Source organism: Oryzias latipes, chromosome 20 (genome assembly GCF_002234675.1).
Source record: "Oryzias latipes chromosome 20, ASM223467v1".
NCBI classification, from domain to species: Eukaryota; Metazoa; Chordata; class Actinopteri; order Beloniformes; family Adrianichthyidae; genus Oryzias; species Oryzias latipes.
In genome coordinates this window covers 6,774,073-6,797,640 of record NC_019878.2, presented here as the reverse complement: position 1 = coordinate 6,797,640, position 23,568 = coordinate 6,774,073, and the positions used below count along the sequence as shown (strand labels likewise).

The window sequence follows — 23,568 nt, the reverse complement described above, 5'->3', positions numbered from 1 at the left end:
ATTTTTCACCTTTTCTGCAATTTTTATTTTTTTGGATTCTGTGAGATGTTACTTCTGTTCCCTAATCGACATGAATGGTGCTGACATAACTGGTTGGGACTGGATAGAAATCATTGAAAGGAGAAGCTTGTTTCAGTTTTAACAGCAGTTTGAGTGGGAATCCTGATCTGCAGTCTGATAATGGAAACGCAGTTTGAAAGCAGAGGAGACCGCTGGGTTCTACTGAGCCATGAGTATGGTCTAATTTGAATTCTGAGTCGTCACAGTTTGACTGCATGAAATCAGCTTTACTCAGAATTGACTGACGGCAACAGGATGAGGAGGAGGAAGACTTCACTGTGTTCTCTTTGTCATGACTGCTCCTTGTGCTCACACACACAAACAATGAAAGACGATTTAATGATAGAATATAAAGAAAACAGCAATGTTTTAATCTCTGTGTGCAGCTGACATTCACTGAGCACTGAGATCAGCTGTGGGAATAATTACTGCCACAGATGAATGAGACTAAAGTGAATAGTGAGGGAGACGACTGTTGACATTTCAGTGCAATGGAAAGATGAATGTGGCTTTCAGAAAGAGCAACTGAGTGTGTCCTTTTAAAAGACGAATCTAACAAAAACATTTTGGATGTTAAATACATTCACTCCAGTATCGTCTCTGTGTCTTAGTGTTGACATTGGTACCAAAATTACTGTTGGGATGATTAACAGTTTTGTTTTTGACTGGTACTGGTACTGGTCACTTGGTACCGGGCTGCAGAAAGAAAAAAAAATGCATACACTAACTTCCATTTTTTTTTTCTGATACTGATGTACGTTTCATTTGGAAAACTACCAGATTCTGTTCACCACTTTTGCCTGTCTCGAACGCGTCACGTGACTTTAAGCAGCTGCTCGGATTGCTAAATTGGTAGCTAAACACTTAAAAGCGAATGATAACCAAACAATAACATTTATTTGGATAATTTCTTTGAGGAAAAAAGAGTCTGTGAGGAACCCGAATAAGGGTCTTTGACTTCAATGAAAAATACAGCTGCTATTTACAGACAAAACTATGGAAGCATTTCTTCAGCATGATTAAAAATAAACCTCAATACCAGAAATGATTTTCCATTTTCAAAATGATGCTGCATGCGTTGACCCAAAGCGCTTTCTTCTTTTACTTCCTCAACACCGCTCATTCTGTCACTTAGTTTGAATGATACATTTTTTAAAATGTTTTACAAAGGTTCTGTAATAAATGTGTCGTTAAATTCAATTAGAAATATATAATTTCACAATTAAAATGGATTAACAGAAAAGCTTTTTTATTTTCACGATGTAACTGAATCTATAGACTCAGAAATAAAATAAAAAATGCGTTGTTAGCCCTACCCTCAAAGAGTGTTGCCAGATTGGGCGGTTTTGGCTTTAAATTTGCGGGTAAAAATGGCTTTGGGCGGGTAGGCATAATTTGGGCCGTTTTAGGGTCGGTTTGGGAGGAGATGCCAGCTAATGTTATTAGCCTGATCGCTACATGGAGCGGTGTCTGTGTTTATCTCACTTACATTGCATGGAAGACATAGAGAATGTTGAGAGATCAGGTTTATTTATTTTGAAGAGTTTTTCCATGTTTGAGTTCATGAGATCATCCCAAAAAGAGTCTCTGCTTCAGCTACCTTGATGATGGTCCCTTCAGCGGTGTTTCCATCTCTCTCTGAACAAGTTTGAATGCTCGCTGTCCCATCAATCAATCCAACACATCTGGTTTCCAGAGGACCGATTGAGGTGCCACCCACATTTGTTTTTCCCAGGAATGACAATGATGGCAGAAGTTGCCATCACCAACACTTCAAATAAACTTTAGTTAGTGGAGAAGTGATACAAAAAACAGGCTCTTGTGTTATTAGCTGCAAACTTTTTTTTATAAAAAGAAAATTAGTTTAAACAATCCTGGATCTAATGATTGGAAGTATGCCAGTTCTTTCATCACCTCACATGATAATACCCCAGATCATATCCATTGCATGAAAACTTGGAAAGAACTAGATGTAAGGATAAAAAAGCTTAAGTTTATCAAAATGTTCCTAAGATCATCCATGGATCAAGATCGACTATCTCAGGGGTGGGCAATTATTTTAACTCGCGGGCCACATTGGGTTTTAAAATTTAACAGAAGGGCCGGACCAGCAGCAGATGCATGGAGAGAGAATGATATAAGATGGAATGTAGATGAAAACATTTGGGTTGAAAATTATGTTCTAAAACAGAATATTCTAGAGTTTTTAGTTTAAACCTTTCGTTCCCGTTTTATATCTCTTTTTATTGTGAAGTCCTTTGGTACCTTCAAGGAATTGTAAAGTGCTATATGAATAAAGTTTTATTCATTCATGATCCTTTAATAAAATAAATAACATTATTTATGAAATAAAACAATGACCAAATAACACTCTATGATTTTCAAAGACAAAAATTCAGGAAAAATATACTGATACCTTTGAAAAAACTAACAAAACAATAAATAATGGATCCTCTCCCGTCATAATTCTGCAGAGACTTTGAGCTCATCACACGTTTCACAGTTTGCGCAGCTGGGCTGTGTCCTGTGCGTCTGTTTCTCATCCAGTAATAATTAAAGGCAAATTTCTATGTCTCCCTCGTTTCTTGCAGGAGTTACGTTCTAAAAATAACCGTGATCGGTGAAATCCACGGAGTCTGTTCCAGACGTTTATGGCAGTAAAACTCCTCACTGCCTAAATACACTTTTCTCAGACAGACATGAACATTTTCACCCTTTTCTCTCTTGTTTAAATTCTCAAACCTTCATAGAAATTAGGTCCAGGATCTTAAAATGAAAACAAAGATCTGATCAATCACAGATTTCTGTAGATCTGAAGAGATCCGCGTTTCTGTACAGGAGACACGGAGCAGATTGATTGACAAGGTCTCCAGCCAATCAGGACACAGAACATGGATCACTGTTTAAAAAAAGCAGCATAATCGCTCTAAAAGAATGAGCTAAACCGGGAAAGATGAACTGCGACGTAGAAAGGGAAGACTGTCTTCTGTTCTGTTTGACAGCGATTTTTAGAGGGTTTCAGGTTGGAGCACAGACTGCAGAAGGGGGGAAGAAAATGTTACGTCTTGATCGTGTGGCCAGATTAAAAAAAACAAAAAAACATGGGTCTCTGATATTGTGCAGTAGTCCGAACCAAACATGGAGGCGGGCCGGATCCAGCCCGTTGGCCGTAGTTTGCCCACTCCTCGGCTATCTGGTTTGGCAGATATAATCATAAACCACACCATTGCTGAGAAACCAACATATGAGGATTTGATTGATGACTTTGCCCGTATTAACGCAAGATGGGCACATTTCTAGTTTCTACAAAGAGAAGCTGACCAATTTTATAGTGTAACCTATGAGAATTTTTAACTCAGTTTAATATTATTTATATAGCCCAATATTACAACAATAGTTGTCTCAATAGGATTCAAGTTTTAAGTTACACTAGTTGTATATATTTTTAAAAAATCTTATAATGAGGTCATTTTAAACCTCAAGGCCTGTTCACACCGGGACGAATTTCGCCGGCGATTTTCGCCGACGTTTAACGCCTCGTGACTAAACAAAGGGCCCCAATGAGAGTGTGCACACCGACGCGAAAAAACGGCAGGCGTTAAAGCGTCAAAAAAAAAAAACGCCTCGGGTTCGTTTTTTTTTTTCGACGCGTCGCGTCGAAATCTACTCGACCAATGAGAACGGCGCTTTTGCTCACGTGTCTGGAGCTTCTGAAGTTACAGTAAAACACAACTTGGGGGCGCTCAAACACAAAACTGCCTTGCTGAGCACACATACCAGCGAAGAAGATAGACGCCAAGTAGCGTCTACACAGCCGCGAAGCAATAATGACGGACATTCTAAAACATCCCCGAACCAAGCACCAGTTGGAGCTACTGGTGCTTGAAATATTCATGTTTTCTTTGTTTGATTCTGACAAGCGTGTAAATACTTGCTCTCTTCTTCTGAGTGAAAAGCGACTTTAAGAAGCGTAAAGTTGCGCAGCGCCACCTTGTGTACAGGAGTATTTCTGTTTTACATTAAGCGCCATCTATTGTCAGGGAATGAAATTGCATGTTCGCTCCACTCATCGTCAGCGAAAATCGCCTGGGTGTGAACACAAAAAACGTGGCGAAAAACGCTGGCGAATAACGCCTGGCGAATATTCGTCCCGGTGTGTACGGGCCTTCAAGCAAACATGTGTGATGTTATCCTTGTCAGACTTATTGTTACCATTAGTATTTTTATAACAGTCCTATAAGCTGTAAGAATTTACAAACCTCTAGTTGCACTTTTTATAATTTTCAGTTGTTAAGTATTTGAACAATAAAGTAAACCATCACAAGCAATTGTCCATTTCTGTGTCCTAATTGGGGAGCACCAAGGGGCGCTACAGGTGCGGCTCGCCCATGGTGTCATTTGTGCCAGAACCGCCACCGGTCAGAAGCTTTGGACCGCAGCCAGACGGACGGACTGACTGTGGTCCGGAGGAGACTTCGGACTGCGAAGCTCCGACTCCGGCAGCACTGATCTCATGGCCCCGCCTCCCTCCTGGAAATGCTGACTGGAATTGAAATATGCTTCACTTTTAGCCGGGGGGGGGGGGGGGGGGGGGGGGGGCAGATGCAATTCCCTTTTGTATTTTCGCTTCAATAATGTCATAGAGTAAGCTATATTGAAGAGAACTGAAAAAGCATTTTGATGGATTTATTTCATTGTGAACATGAAAAAGAAGGCACAGAAGTAGAGAAGGGAACAGGGAGCAGCCCGGAATCGAACCCTGTTTTCACGGACGGAAGGCGCCGCAAAACAGCACGAGCTAAACCATCTTCCTTAAGGCCACACAGAACTTTTAGGAAATGAAATGTCAAATACCATTTTCTTAATCTTTTTATTAAGTGACAGAATGAGCCGTGTTGTTGAAAAAGAAGAAAAAAAAGAAAAAGCGGTTTGGCGGATTGCTTTTTCATTTTAATTTTGAGTCAACAAATACGGCTTCTTTTTGAAAATGAAAAAGCATTTCTGGTGTTGACTTTTATTTTTAATTATGCCACAGAAATGCTTCCCTACAAAACCAGGAGTCTTCCTTCAAATACAGATTTATTGAGATCGTTGTTCTCACGTACCAGAAGTTACTGCGCCTGAGACGCGATGAACGATTCTTGAATGTTTCACACACGCAGATAATAAACAAGCAGACACTGTGAATTCACGTTTATATTAAAAATTGGCAGAAATATGACCTAAAATGTGGTGTTGTTTAGCTTGGCATCAACTAACCAGTCAAAATAAGGACCAGGATGCAGAATTTGTAAAGAACACAAGCAGCAAGTCTCACAGAGCTGAATATAAATGACTGCAATGTTAACTGATAAGATAAGGTTTGTTTTACAAAAAACTATGCATTTTGAAGTTGTGCTTAAAGACACTCTGTTTCTAAGTATTCCTTTATTCAAATCGTGAATAAGTAGCTGATGAAAAATGTTGTTTGACAAAGCTATGACGTAGATGCTACAATTGCCAAAAGCTCCCTGCTCCGCCCCATTCTGATGCCTCCACTTGCAAACAAATAGATCTATGAACGTCTTTGTTTGCTTTTTCTCAGCTGGCATCTGAATTCAAATTGTACAGCTGGATAGTGACAATATTGCTCCCTTTTTTTTGCACCAGTAATGTTAGGTTGGGGTTATGAGGAGCTATTAGATAGTGGAAGAGTGTGCAAACAGGTTGATGGCAGGATGTGGGGACAGGCTTACTCTGTGCCAACAGTTCTACCACTCACACTCACACTCAGAGGTAAATTTCTAATGAACTCCTGTCACTCTGCCTAAACTTGTCTTACAAAACGACAGTTTTTTTTTTTATTTATATTTTTATTTATTTAGGCTAAAAATCATAATCATAAGACCACTGTGAACACTTTTAAATGAGATAACTGTAATGGGGCTTTAAGTTGTGGTTAAAACTGAGGGATTTTGAAAAAATGGTTTCCTCCTTTTAGAAGACAAAAATGACTTAATGCAAAATTTACCAGTTACAGGTCAAGCTTGACAACATAAAATCCTTGAAGCCTGATTAACAGATTAAGTTTAATTCTGCGACTTTCACAATTGCACAAACGACTGCATGCCCTAAAACATCCAGGCAATGTATTCATGCAGCACTTGGCAGTGAGACAGTGTGAAACATTCAAGCGGAAATGAGGTTTTCAAAGGATGGATGTGAACATTGACTGTAAAAACAATGAAAAGCTCAACCCCTCCCTTCTCGTCTTCCCAAACAGGAAGTACCATTGCTTCGTGATTCGGGCGCCGCCATGTTGAAACCAGTCGACAAGGATTGGTCCGAGTCGCTCTGAGTCATCGTATCTATGGCAACTACTGTTGCCATTGCCATAGGTAGGATGACTAAGAGTGACTCGGACCAATCACAGTCGACTGGTTTCAATATGGCGGCGGCCATATCAAGAAGCAAAGGTGAGGGATTTTGCATCATTTTGCGAAAATAGGAGGTAAGACATTTTCTATGGGTGGCATCACACCTGAATTCGTCCATTGTTTTTACAGTCTATGGATGTGAAGGAAAGATAACACCAACGCAAAAGGCGCATGTTAAAAAGCAGATATTGAGGGTGACATGCGCAAAAAAAACATTTTAGCACAGCAGGGGGTGATAATGAGACTCCATAGTAAGACTGGGAGCTGTGAGAGCTTACTTGGAGGTAAGGCTTGGTCTGTGGCAGCAGGAAAATGGTTTAGGTCATGGCTGGGTCGCAGAACAGGAAGATGGTCAACAGGAGGGGAGGAGTCTGAGCCTACAGGACATCAGAGAGACACCATGGATCAATTTCTGTAAGGGGATGTTCTATGCCAACTGTCCAACTATGAAAGTACAGAATGTATAATCTCCATATGCTATATTTCTTAACAATACTCAAACAGAAAGAACAAGTTAGGATGTTCTTTAAGGGTGTATTCAGAATGGAAAAATCTGTTGGTCTACACCCAGTCCGCTTAATTTGGTCCTGATCGAGTCCTGAACCTTGCATTTGGACTGTATTCAGACTCCCTACTGTGCAAGACCAAAGCTTGTAAACAAAACCATGTGACTAAATATCTCTTCAGTCATTGGCCAGTAATTATGAGGGTGGGGCAACGAAACGAGAAAAGAATACCGGAATCCTGCGCTTTGCAATCCTTGTCGGGATAGTTCGCCAATTTAAACTTTATATTTCGCTGACAAATTTTGAACATCTGTATTCACACCGACAAACACAGCTACTGCTAATTTTATATTTTACTTATTTTATGGGCTATTGCTAAATTATGGAAAACATGGACAAAATTGAGAAAGTAGCTCGGGTTTAATATTTTTGGAGAAAAAGGCACACATTTTGGACAATCTGATTCGGTCTGATTCACTAACCTAAAATGAAAGCAGGACATCTTTAGTCAAATATTTAACCAGTGTGACTCAGAGATAAATATCTGGATACTAAACAGTGCAGGTGAACATTTACAAATTCCTTGTTTTTCTTTACGATAATCAAGTATAAATGAATAATGGGTACAAACAAACAAGTAAACAAGAATAAATACATTCACATTTTAGTTTCACAAATTTCAGCCCACTGTTGGTTTTTCCACATAAAATAATCCGAAGGGGAACCTTAGTAGATAATTTTTTCACACTGTATGGTCACACCTCTTTTCTAAATTCAAAGTGTTTCCACACATTGGACTGGAATGACGGATTCATCATTTTTTGCTACCATTACATGTGTGTTGTCCGCTGTGGTGCACTGTCGTTTTTATGTTGTAATAAAATAAACCTACTCTTTTGCAATATTGATTTGATTATCGAAAGTTTGAATGTCTCTCAGTATTTTATACACATATGAATTGGATCCATGGATGAACCCAAATATGATAGCAATTGGAACAACAGAGGGGGACTGACCTTTCGTATAAAACTTTAAAGACAAGTCAATGATCACATTGCCATATTATAAATTATGCAAACTAATTTCGCCCCTTTTGATGCAGCAGAGTACAGAAAAATACTTCACTTCCTAACAGACCAAATCAGTTTGCTATATTAATGGGAGTCTCAGAATAGGAGGGAGCATTTAGTGAGCTGTCGGGTAATGAGCAACTGACTATGACATCCTACTGCTAACAGACTACATTAGAACCAAAGAACAGAATGACGGTAATGAAGCTAACTGGCGACTGACGTCTTCATCAAAATCTGTATTCTTAATATCTATGAGAGCATATGCAATGTTAAACTATAAAAGTGATCAAAAAATACTTAAAGACCGGGTTTTTGTAGAGCTATTACTTAAAAACTAATCTACTTTATTGGAATCCTATGAAGTCAGGCATATTTTACAGGATTATCATTTAATTATCACATAATTATTTATTTGTAATGTCTTGTTTTTTTATCAGCTTTCTTATCGCTCTGACATGTGGGTAAAGGAAATAGGGTGTTAATGCAAAATGGAAATGATCAGCTTTCTTTGTGGCAAGATGGTGAAGTCAGATGGAATGACTGTTGTGAACACATAATCTATAGAGTGCATTTACATTAGCAGGGAGGCATCACCCACAGAGGAGAAACCTTATGATCAGTGGTAAATGGCTTTAGTAGGAGGAGATGCCTGGCTGCAGGAGACCGAAGCATCGATCATCATTTTTTTCTCATTACGACTATAAATAGCACCAAGCCGGCGCATTCTCTGTAATATTTCTGTTGCTTAAAATGGGAGGAAATATATGATCATCCAGGAGTACAATATCATACATGCTAAAATGAGAGCTGATGATATAGAGAAGACAGGGATAGTTGGTCTAATGACATCCAGCTGTCTTATTCATCTAGAAAAGGGCTGGCAAACCCTGATCCTCATGAGCCATGACTCTAACTGGACTACTTGATGCTCACATCCTAAATCAGGTGAGCTCAGTCAATCAGGATGTGAAATCACTTGAGTCAGCTATTCAGCAGCAGGCTGAGCAGGGAGAGCTGAAAAACAGACAGAGTTGTGGGTCTTAAGGACCAGAGTTGGCCAGCCCTGATCTAGAAGGTTCTACCCAGCCTCATTGTACAATCAAGACTGTAGAAACACTATAGATGCCCTTCCTTATGGCCATGTCACACAGCCACTACCTACATTTTGTGTCCACATATGAAATTTTGGTCTTTCGTTATACATCACGTTCTGCGTAATTCTTGGGTTTCTTGCATTCGTAGATGTGCGCTGATGTCCGTTGAGGGTTTCGGCCGACGGGTCTTTAGGTGAATATTTTTTGTAATTGCAAATATTACGCAATAGTGCGTGATTTTTGCGAGATGCATACACAAAATTTGAGGCTTTCTATGACCCTTCCATTTACGTTTAATGGTCTTTTTTTATGCATGTGCCACAGATGTATGAATTTATATCATGTATACGGCACACATATCACGTTCAAATTACGTAATTGACGCATGGATCACTAATGAATTACTTATAAACCATGTAATAATCACGCATGTTTCATGTTCTACTTTGATGTACGTGTTCTTTGTAGTAGGATCTTGATCCCCCACACCTACAGCACCAGGGAATCTTCAGCCTCGGCCTTCATATGGACTCCTCACCCATCAGGCGACGTCAGTCCGTCTGCTTCAGGCGGTAGAATTCAGACCCATGTTATGCTCTAAGCCAAGTCTACGTTTGGTTTGATGCCAAGTGCCTCATGCTGCAAGCTTATCCACTCTCTGTTTGCCTCTCCAGGCATCAGCTACGCCTCCACCTTTGGTCACAGTTTGTCACTCTTCAGGACTCCAAGCAAGGTTCCATTCTGTCACCTGTCAAAGCCACAAACCTACAAGCCTGAATCCTCCACCACCACTGGGACTCAATAAAGACCACTTATTCAGCCACCTACTGTTTCTGTCCTGCTTCTGGGTCCAGCCAGTGCTTCTTCTGTGGTTTTAGCGTGGTTCATTAGTGATACATCTGTGAAAATTTCACGTAAAGACCACAACTTTTTTTTCACTCTTTTCAGTTTTCCACGTATATTGACGTATGACCAATTTTCATCTGTTCAATAAGCACAATATGTTTCCTAAGTGGCTGTGAGAGACGGCTTTTAGAGTTTGGTAGTTAGTTTGACTGTAAGAGCAAAGTAAGTGTGACAAAAACACAGTAAAGCCTCAGGATTAAAGAAAAGGTAGGTGGTATTTCTGGGAGGGGGTAATAGAAAAGACTGACAGAATTAACTTCTACTACGAGGGATTAAATATTGGTTCTGCTTTCCTATAAATCCCTTCATTTAGAATTTTTTTAACCTCCTGTTAATAAACTTTCTTCTTATTTTTAATTTTAAAACCATTTTTTCTTTGATCAATCCACTTCTTTGTTTTTAACTCAACAACTCTCTTGTTAATTGTGAAAACTGCACTGGACACAGGAAGCAGCCTGACAGGAACAGCTTAAAGGACCAATTTGCAGAAACAGAATGAAATACATACAGATGAACCATTTTTACATTTGTATGTTTTATAGGTGGATTCAGTATTGAGATGCATTTGCTGGGATATTCAGACCTCTAAATCCCCTAACAGAAACATGACACATGCATGGATAAGGAAATGAAAAGCAGGGAATGTAACAAACGTTTATGTTCATGATCATCATACTGTAACTACATGAATATTGAGACATGATGGGTTTTAGACATTGATCTATTGTGAAATTTTTAACAGTTATACTTACAGTGAGAGACAATTTTGTAACTTTCAAACTTTCAACACAATATTTAAAGCCCTTCTCTGTAGCTCAATTCTGCTTCCATTCAGAAACATCCCGAATACATCTAGAGCAGTGATGGGCAAATCTGATCCACTAAACTGGAATCAATATATTGATAACCTTTATGAATCCTTTATTTTTTGGTGTGTCCCCAATAGATGGTGCACTAGAAATACATTGACCTTTCTCCAGGTGCAAAAAGTTATTCTGCATTCATGTGGTGCTGGAGAATAAAAAAAATAAACTGTTTATGTGTGTTATTTGACTCGGACAGGCATTTTTCTGATCATTCCAATAGCATATGAACGGAGTATTTCCCTAATTTCCATTTCACATCAAACCATTGGTGCAATTGGTACTAAAATGAGAACAAAAGCCACAGCTTTAAAATAAAAACTCCAAAATGTCCTATCCTAAAACATATATTTCAATTGCCAATCAAAATTAAAGCACTTTTTTGTCAGGATTTCCTTTAGCAATTAGGTGGATAAACAAAACACTCTACAGATCTGCTCCTGGTCTGGCCCACTTTGTGGCCCACGAGTTAAAAATTTGGCCCACCCCTGATCAAGAGTGTTATCCAAAAATGAACATTTCACCATGGCACTCACTCCGCTCTGCAGGTGTCTCCGAACAGCTGCAGTCTAGCCAGAGAAAGCACTCACCTCCCTGTTCCTCCTCCACCTGCTGGTCTTTAAACAAGGTTAAACCCCGCTGGACGAGAGGGAACAGTCAACATTTTTCTTCCAGACGAACAAGTAAATTTGTTAGAATCCTGGATTTATTTTTAGGGTCACCACAACTAGATATAATCCTAAAATTGGTAATAGCTGTGTGTGTGTGTGTTTAAACAACAAGACCAGCCAACATAAATAACTTAAAAACGCCCACATCTGTCCAGGAGTCTGAAAGTCTGACATTTTTATTGCATTTCGCAGAAGGGTAATTCAATTTTATTTTTGTGAGACACTCCACGAGTGTGTGCATTTGTGTTTATGTGCAACCATAGCAGGGAGTGTCCCTGGTTTTTCTGTGAGTGTTAAAGAAAAGAGAAAAAAACAGATCAATGTTGGTAAATGAACAAGCCTTGGAGGGTTATCGTCAACAGAGGAAAACAAAGGTGGCACTGTGTCCTACTTTCTTGGTCCACAGTGTGAGACAGTCGTCCTGAAAAATCTACTGTGGTACAGATGCATCATCCAGTGAAGCTTGGCAGCCAGTCTCCGTTTACAGCAGACCATTAAGCGGATCTATCCAACTTACAATGTGGTTTATATGTGTTCTGTTTAAGCACTGACATTACTTTACTGAGAACTGTATTCTGGTTCTCTGCACATAAAATCTTCGGCCTACGTTCAGCTTTTTCAAAATGAATGCTTTTACCATCAAGGGATTGGTCCACTTTTGAATTTGTTGACTTTAGGGTTTTACTGCACAATTGAAACCACCGTACTAATTCATTGATTTCTCCTGATAGACCATCTAAAATTAAGTATTGCTCTTGGCATTTTTTTACTATTACCAGTATTTATTTATTTTTTGGCATCCCTCTTTGGGCATTTAATTTTTTTTTTTTTTTTTTTTTTTAGCTTTTTTGGTAATTAAATTTGAAATATAGTTATAAAATAGCATCAACTTATTTAGTATTTGGTAATTGTTTGAACCTTTCATGCAGATATTGTGATTTTCATAGTTCCAGCAATTTTTCAAAACAAATTTTGCCTTTCTTTGACTAGTTTTTAATTGACCTTTTTAGCTTTAAGCTACATTCACGCCGCCCTCAGCAACCCACGTTCAAGCAGCCACTTTCAGTGAAAAGTTTGTGTAAAACTCTCGTGTTCACGTGTCTCTCTGTAACTGTTTACGACCCTTTTCAGGCTCTACATACAAAGCTAAAGCGCTAATTTAAAAGTTAAACTAGATAGAACTTTGACTAATCAGGGAGTCAGAGTTGGTAGTGATGTATAGATGGCATCTCTTTTATTTCAAGGCGGTGCCAACTATTTGAAAATTGATCATGGAGGAGAAATGAATAATTGCAGTTTGTGCCCGGCTGGAAGCGTATAACATAAAGCCTTTCATATATGGGAATAGTAGAGCTGTGAAAGCAAAAGAAAAAGCAAAGTTTGTACTGCTTCAACCGCTTCAACATTTCACATCAAACATCATCCATCTATAGGTGGCAGATATGTGCTACTATTGAGTAGCGACAATCCAGTGGAAACACTAAACGCGCGTTTAAGAACATACCTGGTGGAAACGTGCCATTAGGCTGGGGTCAACATCTGTATTTAGCATCAAGAAAATCATGTTGAACTGTCAAAAATAATATTTCTGAAAAAACTATACAGCAAAATATTAACTATTTATGCAGGCTGCAAACCATTCAAACAAACAAAGCAACACAGTACAAAGTTCTAATTTTTTAAAGTACAATTATGACTGCACCCATATCCCGTTTGTAGCACATGTGCTCTATTTAAACAAAATTAAATGATTTGATGTTTCAGTTTGTAGGAAAATGGTGTGAACTTTACTGTCCTCATGTGTTTGCTTCAATGACAGATTTTTGATTTTTCTGACCGCATTCATCCATTTTCTTCTTATCCTTTTCGGGGTCATGGGATTGTCGAAGCCTGTCGCGGCTAGTGTTGGGTGAAGGCAAGGTACAGTCTGGACAGGTCGACAGCCTGTTGCAGGGCAACACAATCACTCCTGCACACACAACTAGGAACACTTTAGACTAAACAATTAATCTATGAAGCATGTTCTTGGAATGTGGGAGGAAGCCGAAGTGCCTAGAGAAAACCCACACATGCACGGGGAGAACATGCAAACTCCACACAGAAAGGTCCCAGCTGGGATTCGAACCTTCTTACTGTGAGGCCATTATGCTAACCATGCAGCCCTTTTTCTGTATGTTATCAGTTTTTACTCTTATTGATGACATTTGGGAATCCTTTTTAGGCTTTTTCTGATTTATGTGGCTGTTTTTTTTTTTTTTGTTCTTCAGAAAATTTGTGGTGTTCATTGCTCTTCTCCTTTGCCATTGGTGCAGTAAATGCTAGTACTTTATGTACTTATTATCTGAAAATTCCCTAATTTTCCATTATATAGTTGCCAACCAAACGCAGGCTGACATTTTTGGGTTTGTAATCACTCTGCCGATAAAAATTTGAATTATGTGGACATACTTATGTAAAAAAAAAGAAGTTCTCTCTCAAACTTTTCTGCTTGTCGGTTTGAATTTTTCACTCATTGTGCAGCTCTATATAGTCAGAGACAGCGTCATAAAGAAGGTTAAAAAAGCTGTGTGTTGAAGAATCAAAAAATATGTCTAAATATACAAGCTAAACTCTTCAGCCCTGTTATTATGGAAGGAATGAACCTTCCAACTCTGCACACAGTATTGTCTTTTATAATGTGGCCTCTGATTTGTTGCAATGGATAAAATGGTTGAATGTGAGTGGATTCATAAAAAAACACAGCCTGTGAATTATGTGTTCATTTGTTTATCAGCCAACAAAATGTCTCGTTTATCCTCACCTATGCCGTTCCTGTCACTGGGTCCAGCCACAGTTGGCTCCTCCTGCTCCCCTCTCCTGTTCTCCTTGAATCCACTTGTTGGCGTTCTGCCTTCCTCTGGCCCACCCAGACTCTGGGCCTCAGGGTGGGCGAAGTCAGGCACTGACTCAAAGGCGCTTTCCTCCTCATCGTCCTCATCCTGAGAGGAGAACACCGTGCTCCCCGAGAGCCGGTTGCTGTCAACCGACGACAAGCGGTTGTGGCTACAGAATCGGCCCCTCGCCTCAAAGCCTGAGTTGCTGTAGCAGGAGGTGCTGTAACAGGAGGTGCTGTAGCAGGAGGTGCTGTAGCAGGAGGTGTCGCAGAACTCGCACTCGTTCTCACCCAAAGGTCTGTGCGTGCCGCCACAAACTCTTCTTCCTCCGATACTGGAATCCCCCTCCTCACTGTCCAGGCAGGAGGGGGAGATCCTCCTCACCACTGGGTGTGCTCTTCCTCCATCGCCCTCCAGGAGCTGGTTCAGCTCCGACAGGCGTTCGATGGAAAGGCTGCGGGGCAGGGAGCGCCGGCAGCAGGGCCCCGGACACTCAGGCACCTAAAAACAACCCGGATCTTCAGTTGCACTCCAGAAGAAATCTGCTCTGCTCAAGCTGAGCATTTCTCAGATAACCTATCAAGTAATGGCGACTTTCTTCTACCCACCTGTGATGGTGATTGAGTTGTATCATCATCCTCCTCCTCTTCCTCAGGCCCATTCTCCTCCTTGGAGGTTTTGAGTGTTGGTGACGTGGCGTCCACAGTGCTGCTGGTATCGTCTCCCTCCAGGACGTGCTCGTCCTCCTGGCTTGGGGCTCTTTGTTGGGCAGATGGGAGGCTATGGAGGAGGTGGTGAATGCGAATGTAGTGGGACCGCGGCGTCTCCGGTTCACCACAAGCCGACGCAATCACCGTCTCCAGCTCCGACACCGGGAGGGAGCAGGGGCGGTTTTTCCGTCGGGACAAAGCGTTGGAATTCAGGTTTGACAATAGAGGCTGGCAGGAGCAGGGAGGAGAGCTCCTCTCACCTCCCTCTGTTACTCCCGTTGGGGCCTCCTCACCTGCTCCTGTGTGGTTTCCCTGGAACGTGGCAGTTTCCTCAGAAGGAGCCTCCACAGCAGCTGCTCCACCAGAGGAGGCTTCCAGCTGTGCTTCATCGCCAACATCTTTCCTCTCCACTGACGCCTCTTCCTCAGTTTGAAGAGTGGCCTCCTGTCTCTGCTCCTCCTCCCTCCTCTCCTGCACCCTCTCTTCTCCTCCTACCATGTCTTCCTCCTTTATACCGTTGTCTTCCTGCTGTTCCGATGATTTCTCATTCTCCTCCTGCTGCTGACTGGCTGGAGGTTCCTCCCTCCTCTCCTCCTCCTCCGGTCTTCCTTGCTCCACCTGAGCTCCAGCTTCCTCCTCCTCCCCCTCAGCAGAATGGGTTTCTTCTTCAAGTGTGGAGGGGGCAGGGACTAAGGTCTCTGCTTCAGAAGGGGCATCCAAGGGTAGACTGGGCATGTCGGGGCCCACACTCAGCGTGTCGTCATCTGCAGCTCCTCCAGCGTCGTCTGCTGCATTTCCCGCCTCAGCACAGGCTGTCTCAATGACCAGAGAGACTTCCTCGTCATCTAAGGATAGAAGTTATTTTTGAAGCATCCGATCCAAATAACAAACAGAGCAGCAATAGAAAGGGGAGGCATGACAAATGTAACACTCATTCTGGCGTACCGGGGTGAATGGAGGAGGTCAGCTCAAAGCGGAACAGTAGCTGGCCACAGACGTGATCTGTTGGCACCCTGCGGCCCAGAGAATAACTCACAACCCGATCCCTTCAGATGAAATACAAGAGAAAATCAGAGCAGAAGCAGAAAAGAGAAACGGAAAACAGGTGTTTCAAGCTCTTTCCCTGACCCAATGGCATGTTTCTCCAGCAGCCTCTGGACCGGGACGGACAGCTTTCCAAGGAAGCGCTTGATGATTGGTCGACTCTTGGCAAATTTGTCTTTCACTTCAATCTCCAGGACGTCCGTGGGCAGAGACACAAAGTTAAACCTCTGTGGACACAAAGACGGAATCATCATCCAGACGTGGACATTACTATAACGATAAAGTCTGCAAAATGACAACCAGAAAACACAAATGAAACGTTCAAACTGTTACATGCCAATGCCTGCTTCCACTCTACCAGGAAGAAATACAACAATAGAGCCACTCTGATGAAAATCGTCTGTTTTTAGTGTTTTGAAAATGTTCTGAGGATGGAGGACAGATATAAAGAAAGTTAAGCCTTAAAATTGCATTTCTGAGTATTCCTTTATTCAAATCCTTGTGAATCAGGTGCAGAGGAAAAAAAAATGCTGCTTGAAAAAGAGCTACTTTGTGATGAAGAAACTACAATCTGCAGGTAGACAAGCTCCCTGCTCCTCTACATTCTGATGCATCCACTTGCAGGCAAATACATCCATGAACGTCTTTGTTTTCCTCATCTGAGTTGGAATCTGAATCTAAACTGTACATCTGGATAGCTCTGATATTGCTCGCCTTTTCTGTTGCACCAATAATGTTAGGTTGGATTTGTGAGGAGCTGTAATCTAGTGTAAGGGACAGAGTGTAAACAGATGGATAATGGGAAGTGGAGGTGGACTTACAGTCCCCTCCACAACTCAGAAACAAATTTCTAATGAACTACTGCCGCTCTGCCAAAGCTATAGAAAAGGATACTTTTTTTTTTTACTAAAAACTGCACAGTCATAATTAAAAGACCGCTGGGAACGCCTTTGCAATAGATCAATAGAAGATCAGGGTGGGACTTTGAAATAAAAAAAAAAATTGTTTTTACTTCAAAGAGTATTAGCTTTTAAATGCCTACATCCTGAATGAACAGGAGGATAAAATCAATTCTAATTTGTAGGTAAACATTTGAAAAGGAAATAGTAACAAATGTATTCACTCTTCTACCAATGGTTGACAACTGGAACTAAAACATAAAAAGGACTTGAAGGTTTAAGCACAGTAGAGAATAAAATAAAATAAAAGATTCTGATTCTGTTCTGAAAATTGTAGATTTAGAATAATGTTAAACAAAAGAGGTTGAATTAATACTGAATCTGAAAACATACATGTATGGGGAGAGCTACTGACAATATTCTAAACGTTAATCAAAAACACTTAAAAATGATAAAGTGATTAAAGAGCAGTTGTAGTTTATCAACTACTCTAGTAAATCTAAATACTTTCTTTCAGCAAGTAGCCTTTGCCAAAATAACGTTTTGCGGGCAGCACATTGTTGGAAAAAAAGGAAAACCATTCCACTAGACTGTAAACAGACTTAACTACAGTAAAAAATAAAGAGTATTAAAACATTTGAAGAGAACTGGTTCTGTTGCAGAGTTTGTCAGTCAGTTACCGCTTTAATTTTGTTAATTTGAACATTTAAATGCAAATTTTGATTTGATTTCAAAACTATCTAATACTTTTAATATTAATCCATTACTTCACAGATTAGTAAACTGTATTCATTTTCTTTCAAACGAAATAAAAACTCTCAATAGTTTTCATTGAAAATATTTTTGAAGCTGTGCGTCAGTCCTGGTCTGATTAGCTCTGATGTCGTTTTCAAGCCTGATTCAAGCGTCCTTCTGTAGGTCCAAACATCCAAATAAAAATAATAAAAAACACCTCTTGGGTTGTTTATTTAAGAGAAAAAAATGTTGTGTATGATTGAACTCTTAATAAACTAAACAGCATCGTGTCATGCCTAATGCCCAAAGAGTAATACTGCAAATTGTTTGTGGATTAAAAAAAAGGATTTTCTTGGACAAATACAGCAATAACAAGTCAGCTTTGCTTCAGAATCTTTCATTTAACATGCAGGAAAATAGTTACAAACAAAATAAAGAGGTGGAATCCCCGCATACTTTCCTGTCACAGACATTGTCATCTCTTTACCTGAATCTTCCTTTAAAAAGAGCAGACACATCAATAAAGCAGTACACAGAGCCGAGTTTTCTAACTGTCTGTAGCTCAGAGCTTTTACAATGACTGTGAAGACATGCATAATTCAGAAAAACAAGCTTTCAGTTTGCTGCTGCTGTCTTTTGTGCTTTTATCGATAGATATTCTGTTTCTATCATTTCTGGTGCTTATGAGCAAGTATGCTGATTTAAGGAATACCTCAATTTTTCATTTCCAATATATTTAGTCATTTTTATTTATGGTGACTTATCAGGCTCTTTTGCAATGTAATTAAACTGTAATTACAGCATAAAGACTCAACTGTTTCTGCATCTCTGAAAGTTTGATTACCAGCAGCTTCTAGAGAACATTTTTTGTTTGCTGCTTTCTGCTGAACTTGCAGCGCTCCTGCAGCATTTTCACGCCTGCTTTCATTTTTTGATTGTCTTCCCTTGAAGGGAAGTGGAGCACGAATGTGACATTAAACCAGCACGCAGAAGCAAAACGTGCAGTTTAGGATGGAGGTAGACGACAGCGGGATGCTGGCAGCGTTGAAAAGGAGAGGGAGAGAAAAAGAAAAGATGGAAGCGAGGAGAGGCAAAGGTAAATAATTCACAAGTTGACCCAAAAGGGAGCAAATTGAATTTGGAAAAATTTCAAAGACAGGAAAAAGACGTGTGTAAAAGCAGGAGCATTAAGGTAAATGAAAATGGCTGATTTGGTGCAGAAACAGGCAGACAAAGGGCAAGAGGCTCAACCAATTTAGAAATACCCTTCAGCAAAGTCAAAGGGTAATAAAAATCAATATAGCAAGGTCATGGGCTTTGCATATTACATCTCTAATATTGCAACTCCGCAGTGGCTCTCTGCTGAAGCAGCCCTGAGTAGCAAAAACAATCTATATCTCTCACAGAATTTGAGTTACAAATCAAGGCAGACATGAAAGTAGTCAAGAATCACAGTAGATGACATTTTGAATTTATTAAGAGGAGATTTGCATTTGGATTGAGCACAATAAATATATAAAAATTTAGAGATAACAACTCCTGAGAGGAAAGCCAATGTCAGCTGACAGAAGATATTATCTCAATGACATCCAGGACTTTGATTTAGTAAGAGCGGTGCTATCACATTACATTTGTTCTCCCATGAAAGGCTAGTTTTTTCAACCTTCGGGCCTCCTTTGGGAGCTATATTTATCTGAATATTTAGCTTGGCAAACCATAAGAATAACCATAAATATATTCATGCACACCCATGGTAGATCCTTTACCTCCATCGCCATGTAAAACATTTCATGTGAGGGCGCTATTGTGTTGTGTTTTGCGAATGCTTTTTGGTTTTCAAAGAGCATGAGAATCATGTAATTAATCAGGGATGATGTAAAGGAAATTGTGTTTGGTCTCACCTGCCCTAAGCCTTAGTCACAACTGCCCTTATGGGTGGATATGGGCTGCAGGTGAAAAAATGTGCAAACTTGTACGGGCCACGCAGGTAAGCCACACGGAATGTGGTCATAGACCGCTCAGAGAGCCCGTAGAGTAAAAATGTTCATGCCCATTTTCATAGCAATCAGTTGCATCCTAAACGTTAAAAATGAGGAAATTAAACAATCAGAGAATGGTTTGTATGGACATTCTATAGCTTCCCACAGGCATTAATGTATCACTTTCACAGACCTGTACAGCCAGCATTCGTGTGCAGTCAGTAAGGGGCCAGTGCTTGTACGGTAAACTAACCACACGTACAACAATGGTACGTTCCATTTTCATGACACTCCTTGAGGTTGCCGTTTGAGCCTCAAGGGAGCCGCAAGACACACCCTCTCCTCTCTACAACCCTCCACAGGCCAGGATAACCCAAAAACCTGCACCACTTGTTCAGGTGTAGGTGACTAAGGCGCTAAGAACATTTGCGGCTCGGTGTGCACACCGACGCGAAAAACGCCACGCGTAAAAGCTTCATTTTTTTAAAAACGCCTCGGGTTCGTTTTTTTGGTTTGACGCGCCGCGTCAAAAACTATACGACCAATGAGAATGGGGCTTTTGCACACGTATCTGGAGCTTCTGAAGTTACAGTAAAACAAAACTTGGGGGTGCTCAAACACAAAACTGTCTTGCTGAGCACACATACGTCATGGCGAAGAAGATATACGCCAAGTAGCGTCTACACTGCGCGAAGAAATAAGACGAAGAAGATGCACTCACTGACGGACATTCTAAAATATCCCCGAAAACGCTCATGATACATTTTCAGCTCTTGTACCAGTCGACAAAACTCCCCATGTTCTTCTCTTCCCGTAACTATGGCATGTACCCAAAATCGGCGTCTATTCCGGTGTCTTTCATCATTCTACAGAACAATAATTTCTTCATCGCTGGAACTGGAGCTAGAGCTACTGCTGCTGGAAATATTCATGTTGATTCTGACAAGCGCGTAAATACTTGCTCTCTTCTTCTGAGTGAAAAGCGACTTCAAGAAGCGTAAAGTTGCGCTGCGCCACCTTGTGTACAGGAGTTTTTCTGATTTACATTAAGCGCCATCTAATGTCAGGGAATGAAATTGCATGCTCGCTCGGCTCATCGTCAGCGAAAATCGCCTGGGTGTGAACACAAAAAACGTGGCGAAAAACGCTGGCGAATATTCGTCCCGGTGTGTACGGGCCTTTATAGTTTATTTAAAAGGACGTAGCTTAATTACTAACTTGGCAAAAAGGGGTTATTTAGTGTCTTGAATATGATATTTAACTCAAAGGTGATTTGGAATCGGTTCATTCTGCAATTGAATTTAATTTATAATTTGAGATGCACCATATTTTAGCCTTTGCAAAACATTTGGCAGTCAGGGATCTAAATATTTTAAAGTCAAAATATAAATGTATTTTTAAAAATGTGGGTGCTGTGACAAGTGGGGGTTGATGGGTAATCCTAAGGAATAACTGCCTTTATCTGGCAGCGTGACTGTGCGTTAAGGTCCAACTGCAAGCAGATCCACAAGAACAGTTTTATTCTATTGGATGTATTATTTCTTGCAATGAAACAACGACTATTAAAAATATCTTTCTGTTACATATTGCAGTTTTTCATACTTGCTCAGCTTTCAAGTCAGGTGGAAAGAAAGAGTAAGGACCAGCTGAGTGCATGCCTCCCAGAAAAGACCAACATTAAAATCAGGATAGAAGTCCCCAGAGTGAAACATCAAAAAGCTTGTATGTGTTCTTTAGAGCATTGGTCCCCAATCCCTGGTACCGGTCCATGGGCCACTTTGTATCAGGACGCAGACTAAAGAGAAATGCATAGTTATTGTGTGGTGGAAGGCAGAAAAGGATTGTCTTTTCTATCCCCTTTTCTAAGGGGACAATATCCTGACAGCTTTCAGCAGTATCCTCGTAATACTGTCAGGATTAATTAAAATGTTTTTTGATGCCAATGATCACTAAAATTAAATGGACGTTAAAAACTAGCCCTTTTACAACCATTTAACCTCAATGTGGCAAAAATAAATAAGCATGAGTACAACTTTAAGGGAAATCTAGGGAAAAGCAGAGGCAGAGTCAAGCTTCACTGTCAAAAAAGAAACAGGCTTAATTGTTTGAGCTGCTATCAGTACAGATCAACTCCTCAAGGCAATTGCTCTTTTTGGTGGTTCTAGACAGACAGAGAAAAGGAACTGCATCCATAGATCGATCAGGTACCATGCAAATTGTACTTTTGGAAAGCACTGGTCTTCCATGACTCTAGATGTAGATCCTGAAGTTATACAGAAACAGATTGAATTAAATTACATATAACTTCTTGCTCAGATTTCAGTTTCGTACAGAAACAGCTGACCTCAGCAGCTTTGATTGCGATGAAAGGGAGAAATGGACTTTATTAGATTACGTAGCTGCAGTTGACAGCCTTAAATATCCCAGTGATCACAATGAACAGGAAGTCATGTACTAACTACAATAATTATATAAAGGAAACAGTGTGTCATGGTTTGGGTTTCTTTTGTCTTGGTTTTTGCTTTATTTCTTGTTCTGTCATGTTTGGTTCTGTTTCTTGTTTTATTTTGAAAGGTGTTCTGTTTGGTCATGTTCCTGAGTTTTACTTCCTTGTCCCTATCTGTCCTGATCATGTTCACCTGTGTCTTGTCTGCCCTGTCTGTATTTAAGTCTCGTCTCTCCCTTCCTCTTGTGCTGGTCCATTAACGTTGTAATGTCTCTTCCATGTAAGTCTTCTGCCCTGTTCACCATGCTATGCCCACAGTGAGTTTTGGTTTTTGTTTTGTTTCCCTGCTTAGCAGCGCTTTTTGTTAAGTTAATAAATCCCTTGCCCTGGAACCCTCCCGCCTCTGCATTCTGGGTCCTTCCTGCCCGCCTGCCCCTCCCCACATGACACAGTGGACGTGATGGTGGGGTAGGGGCATTGGTGACATTTACTATGAATTAAAAGAAAATTATATAAAATATCAAATATAGCTAAATATGATATATTTTTCAGCAGCTATAGGACTTACTTTTTGATGAAGGGCTGACTTGAGTTATTTTTTTGAATGTTTTTGTCTCGTGTCTCCACAACGACCAACACAGGCGATTAGAGACTAACTTCTCTGGAAATGTACATGGATTTTCAAAAAAAGGTCATCAAGGAAAGGAATCAATCTTTTGATCTTGTTTTGTGCAACGCAAACACAATTGCCATGGATTACATTGATTCTCTTGTTTTGCTTTTAAAACCAAGAAAAAACTCAGTCACCCCCCCCCATCGAAGCTCTGTAGGTGGTTGAGACATGAGTCTCAGGACTAGATTTTGAAAATCCTGTCAAAATGTAATGATGCAATCACTTAAAAGATGAATATTTCATGCATGCTCATAAAAAAACATTATAGCAATAGTTTTATCCCAAACATATCATTGGGAAACAATTTTTGTCAAGAGGGCTTTCCAGATGACTTTTGCCGACAAAATTCTCCAGATTTATAGTTCAGTAGAACATGAATTCTTTTGCATTTGTGGATTGAGTGTGTAATAAGTGTCATGAGTGTGTCTGCTTGCCTCTGTGGTCCACTGTGGGTTGACCGTGTTGCACACCACTCTGGAGCGCTTCTCCTGGCCATGGTGAGGCAACAAGGGAAAGATGCTGTGCTTCCCTGGCTGTATGGAGAGCTTCAGGTACGGGTCGGGGTTGAAGAACATCCCTTTCTTCAGTCCAACAGCCTGCAGGTCTGACAAGTGGGAACA

At 40.4% G+C, this 23,568-nt stretch overlaps 1 protein-coding gene across 4 annotated transcripts in view; it reads right to left on the bottom strand.

Moving 5' to 3' along the window:
• Positions 1-23,568, bottom strand: part of hecw1 (HECT, C2 and WW domain containing E3 ubiquitin protein ligase 1) — a 74,476-nt gene that overhangs the window by 24,618 nt on the left and 26,290 nt on the right. For 3 of the 4 annotated variants that reach the window (XM_020712464.2, XM_020712461.2, XM_020712462.2), the window contains 6 exons: positions 23,383-23,552; positions 16,301-16,443; positions 16,118-16,218; positions 15,071-16,017; positions 14,390-14,963; positions 6,755-6,853 (listed from right to left, as the gene is read on the bottom strand). In XM_020712464.2, coding sequence (XP_020568123.1) covers positions 6,755-6,853; positions 14,390-14,963; positions 15,071-16,017; positions 16,118-16,218; positions 16,301-16,443; positions 23,383-23,552 — 2,034 coding nt within the window. The remainder of the gene's footprint in view (positions 1-6,754; positions 6,854-14,389; positions 14,964-15,070; positions 16,018-16,117; positions 16,219-16,300; positions 16,444-23,382; positions 23,553-23,568) is intronic. The other variant, XM_020712463.2, reaches the window with a different exon arrangement.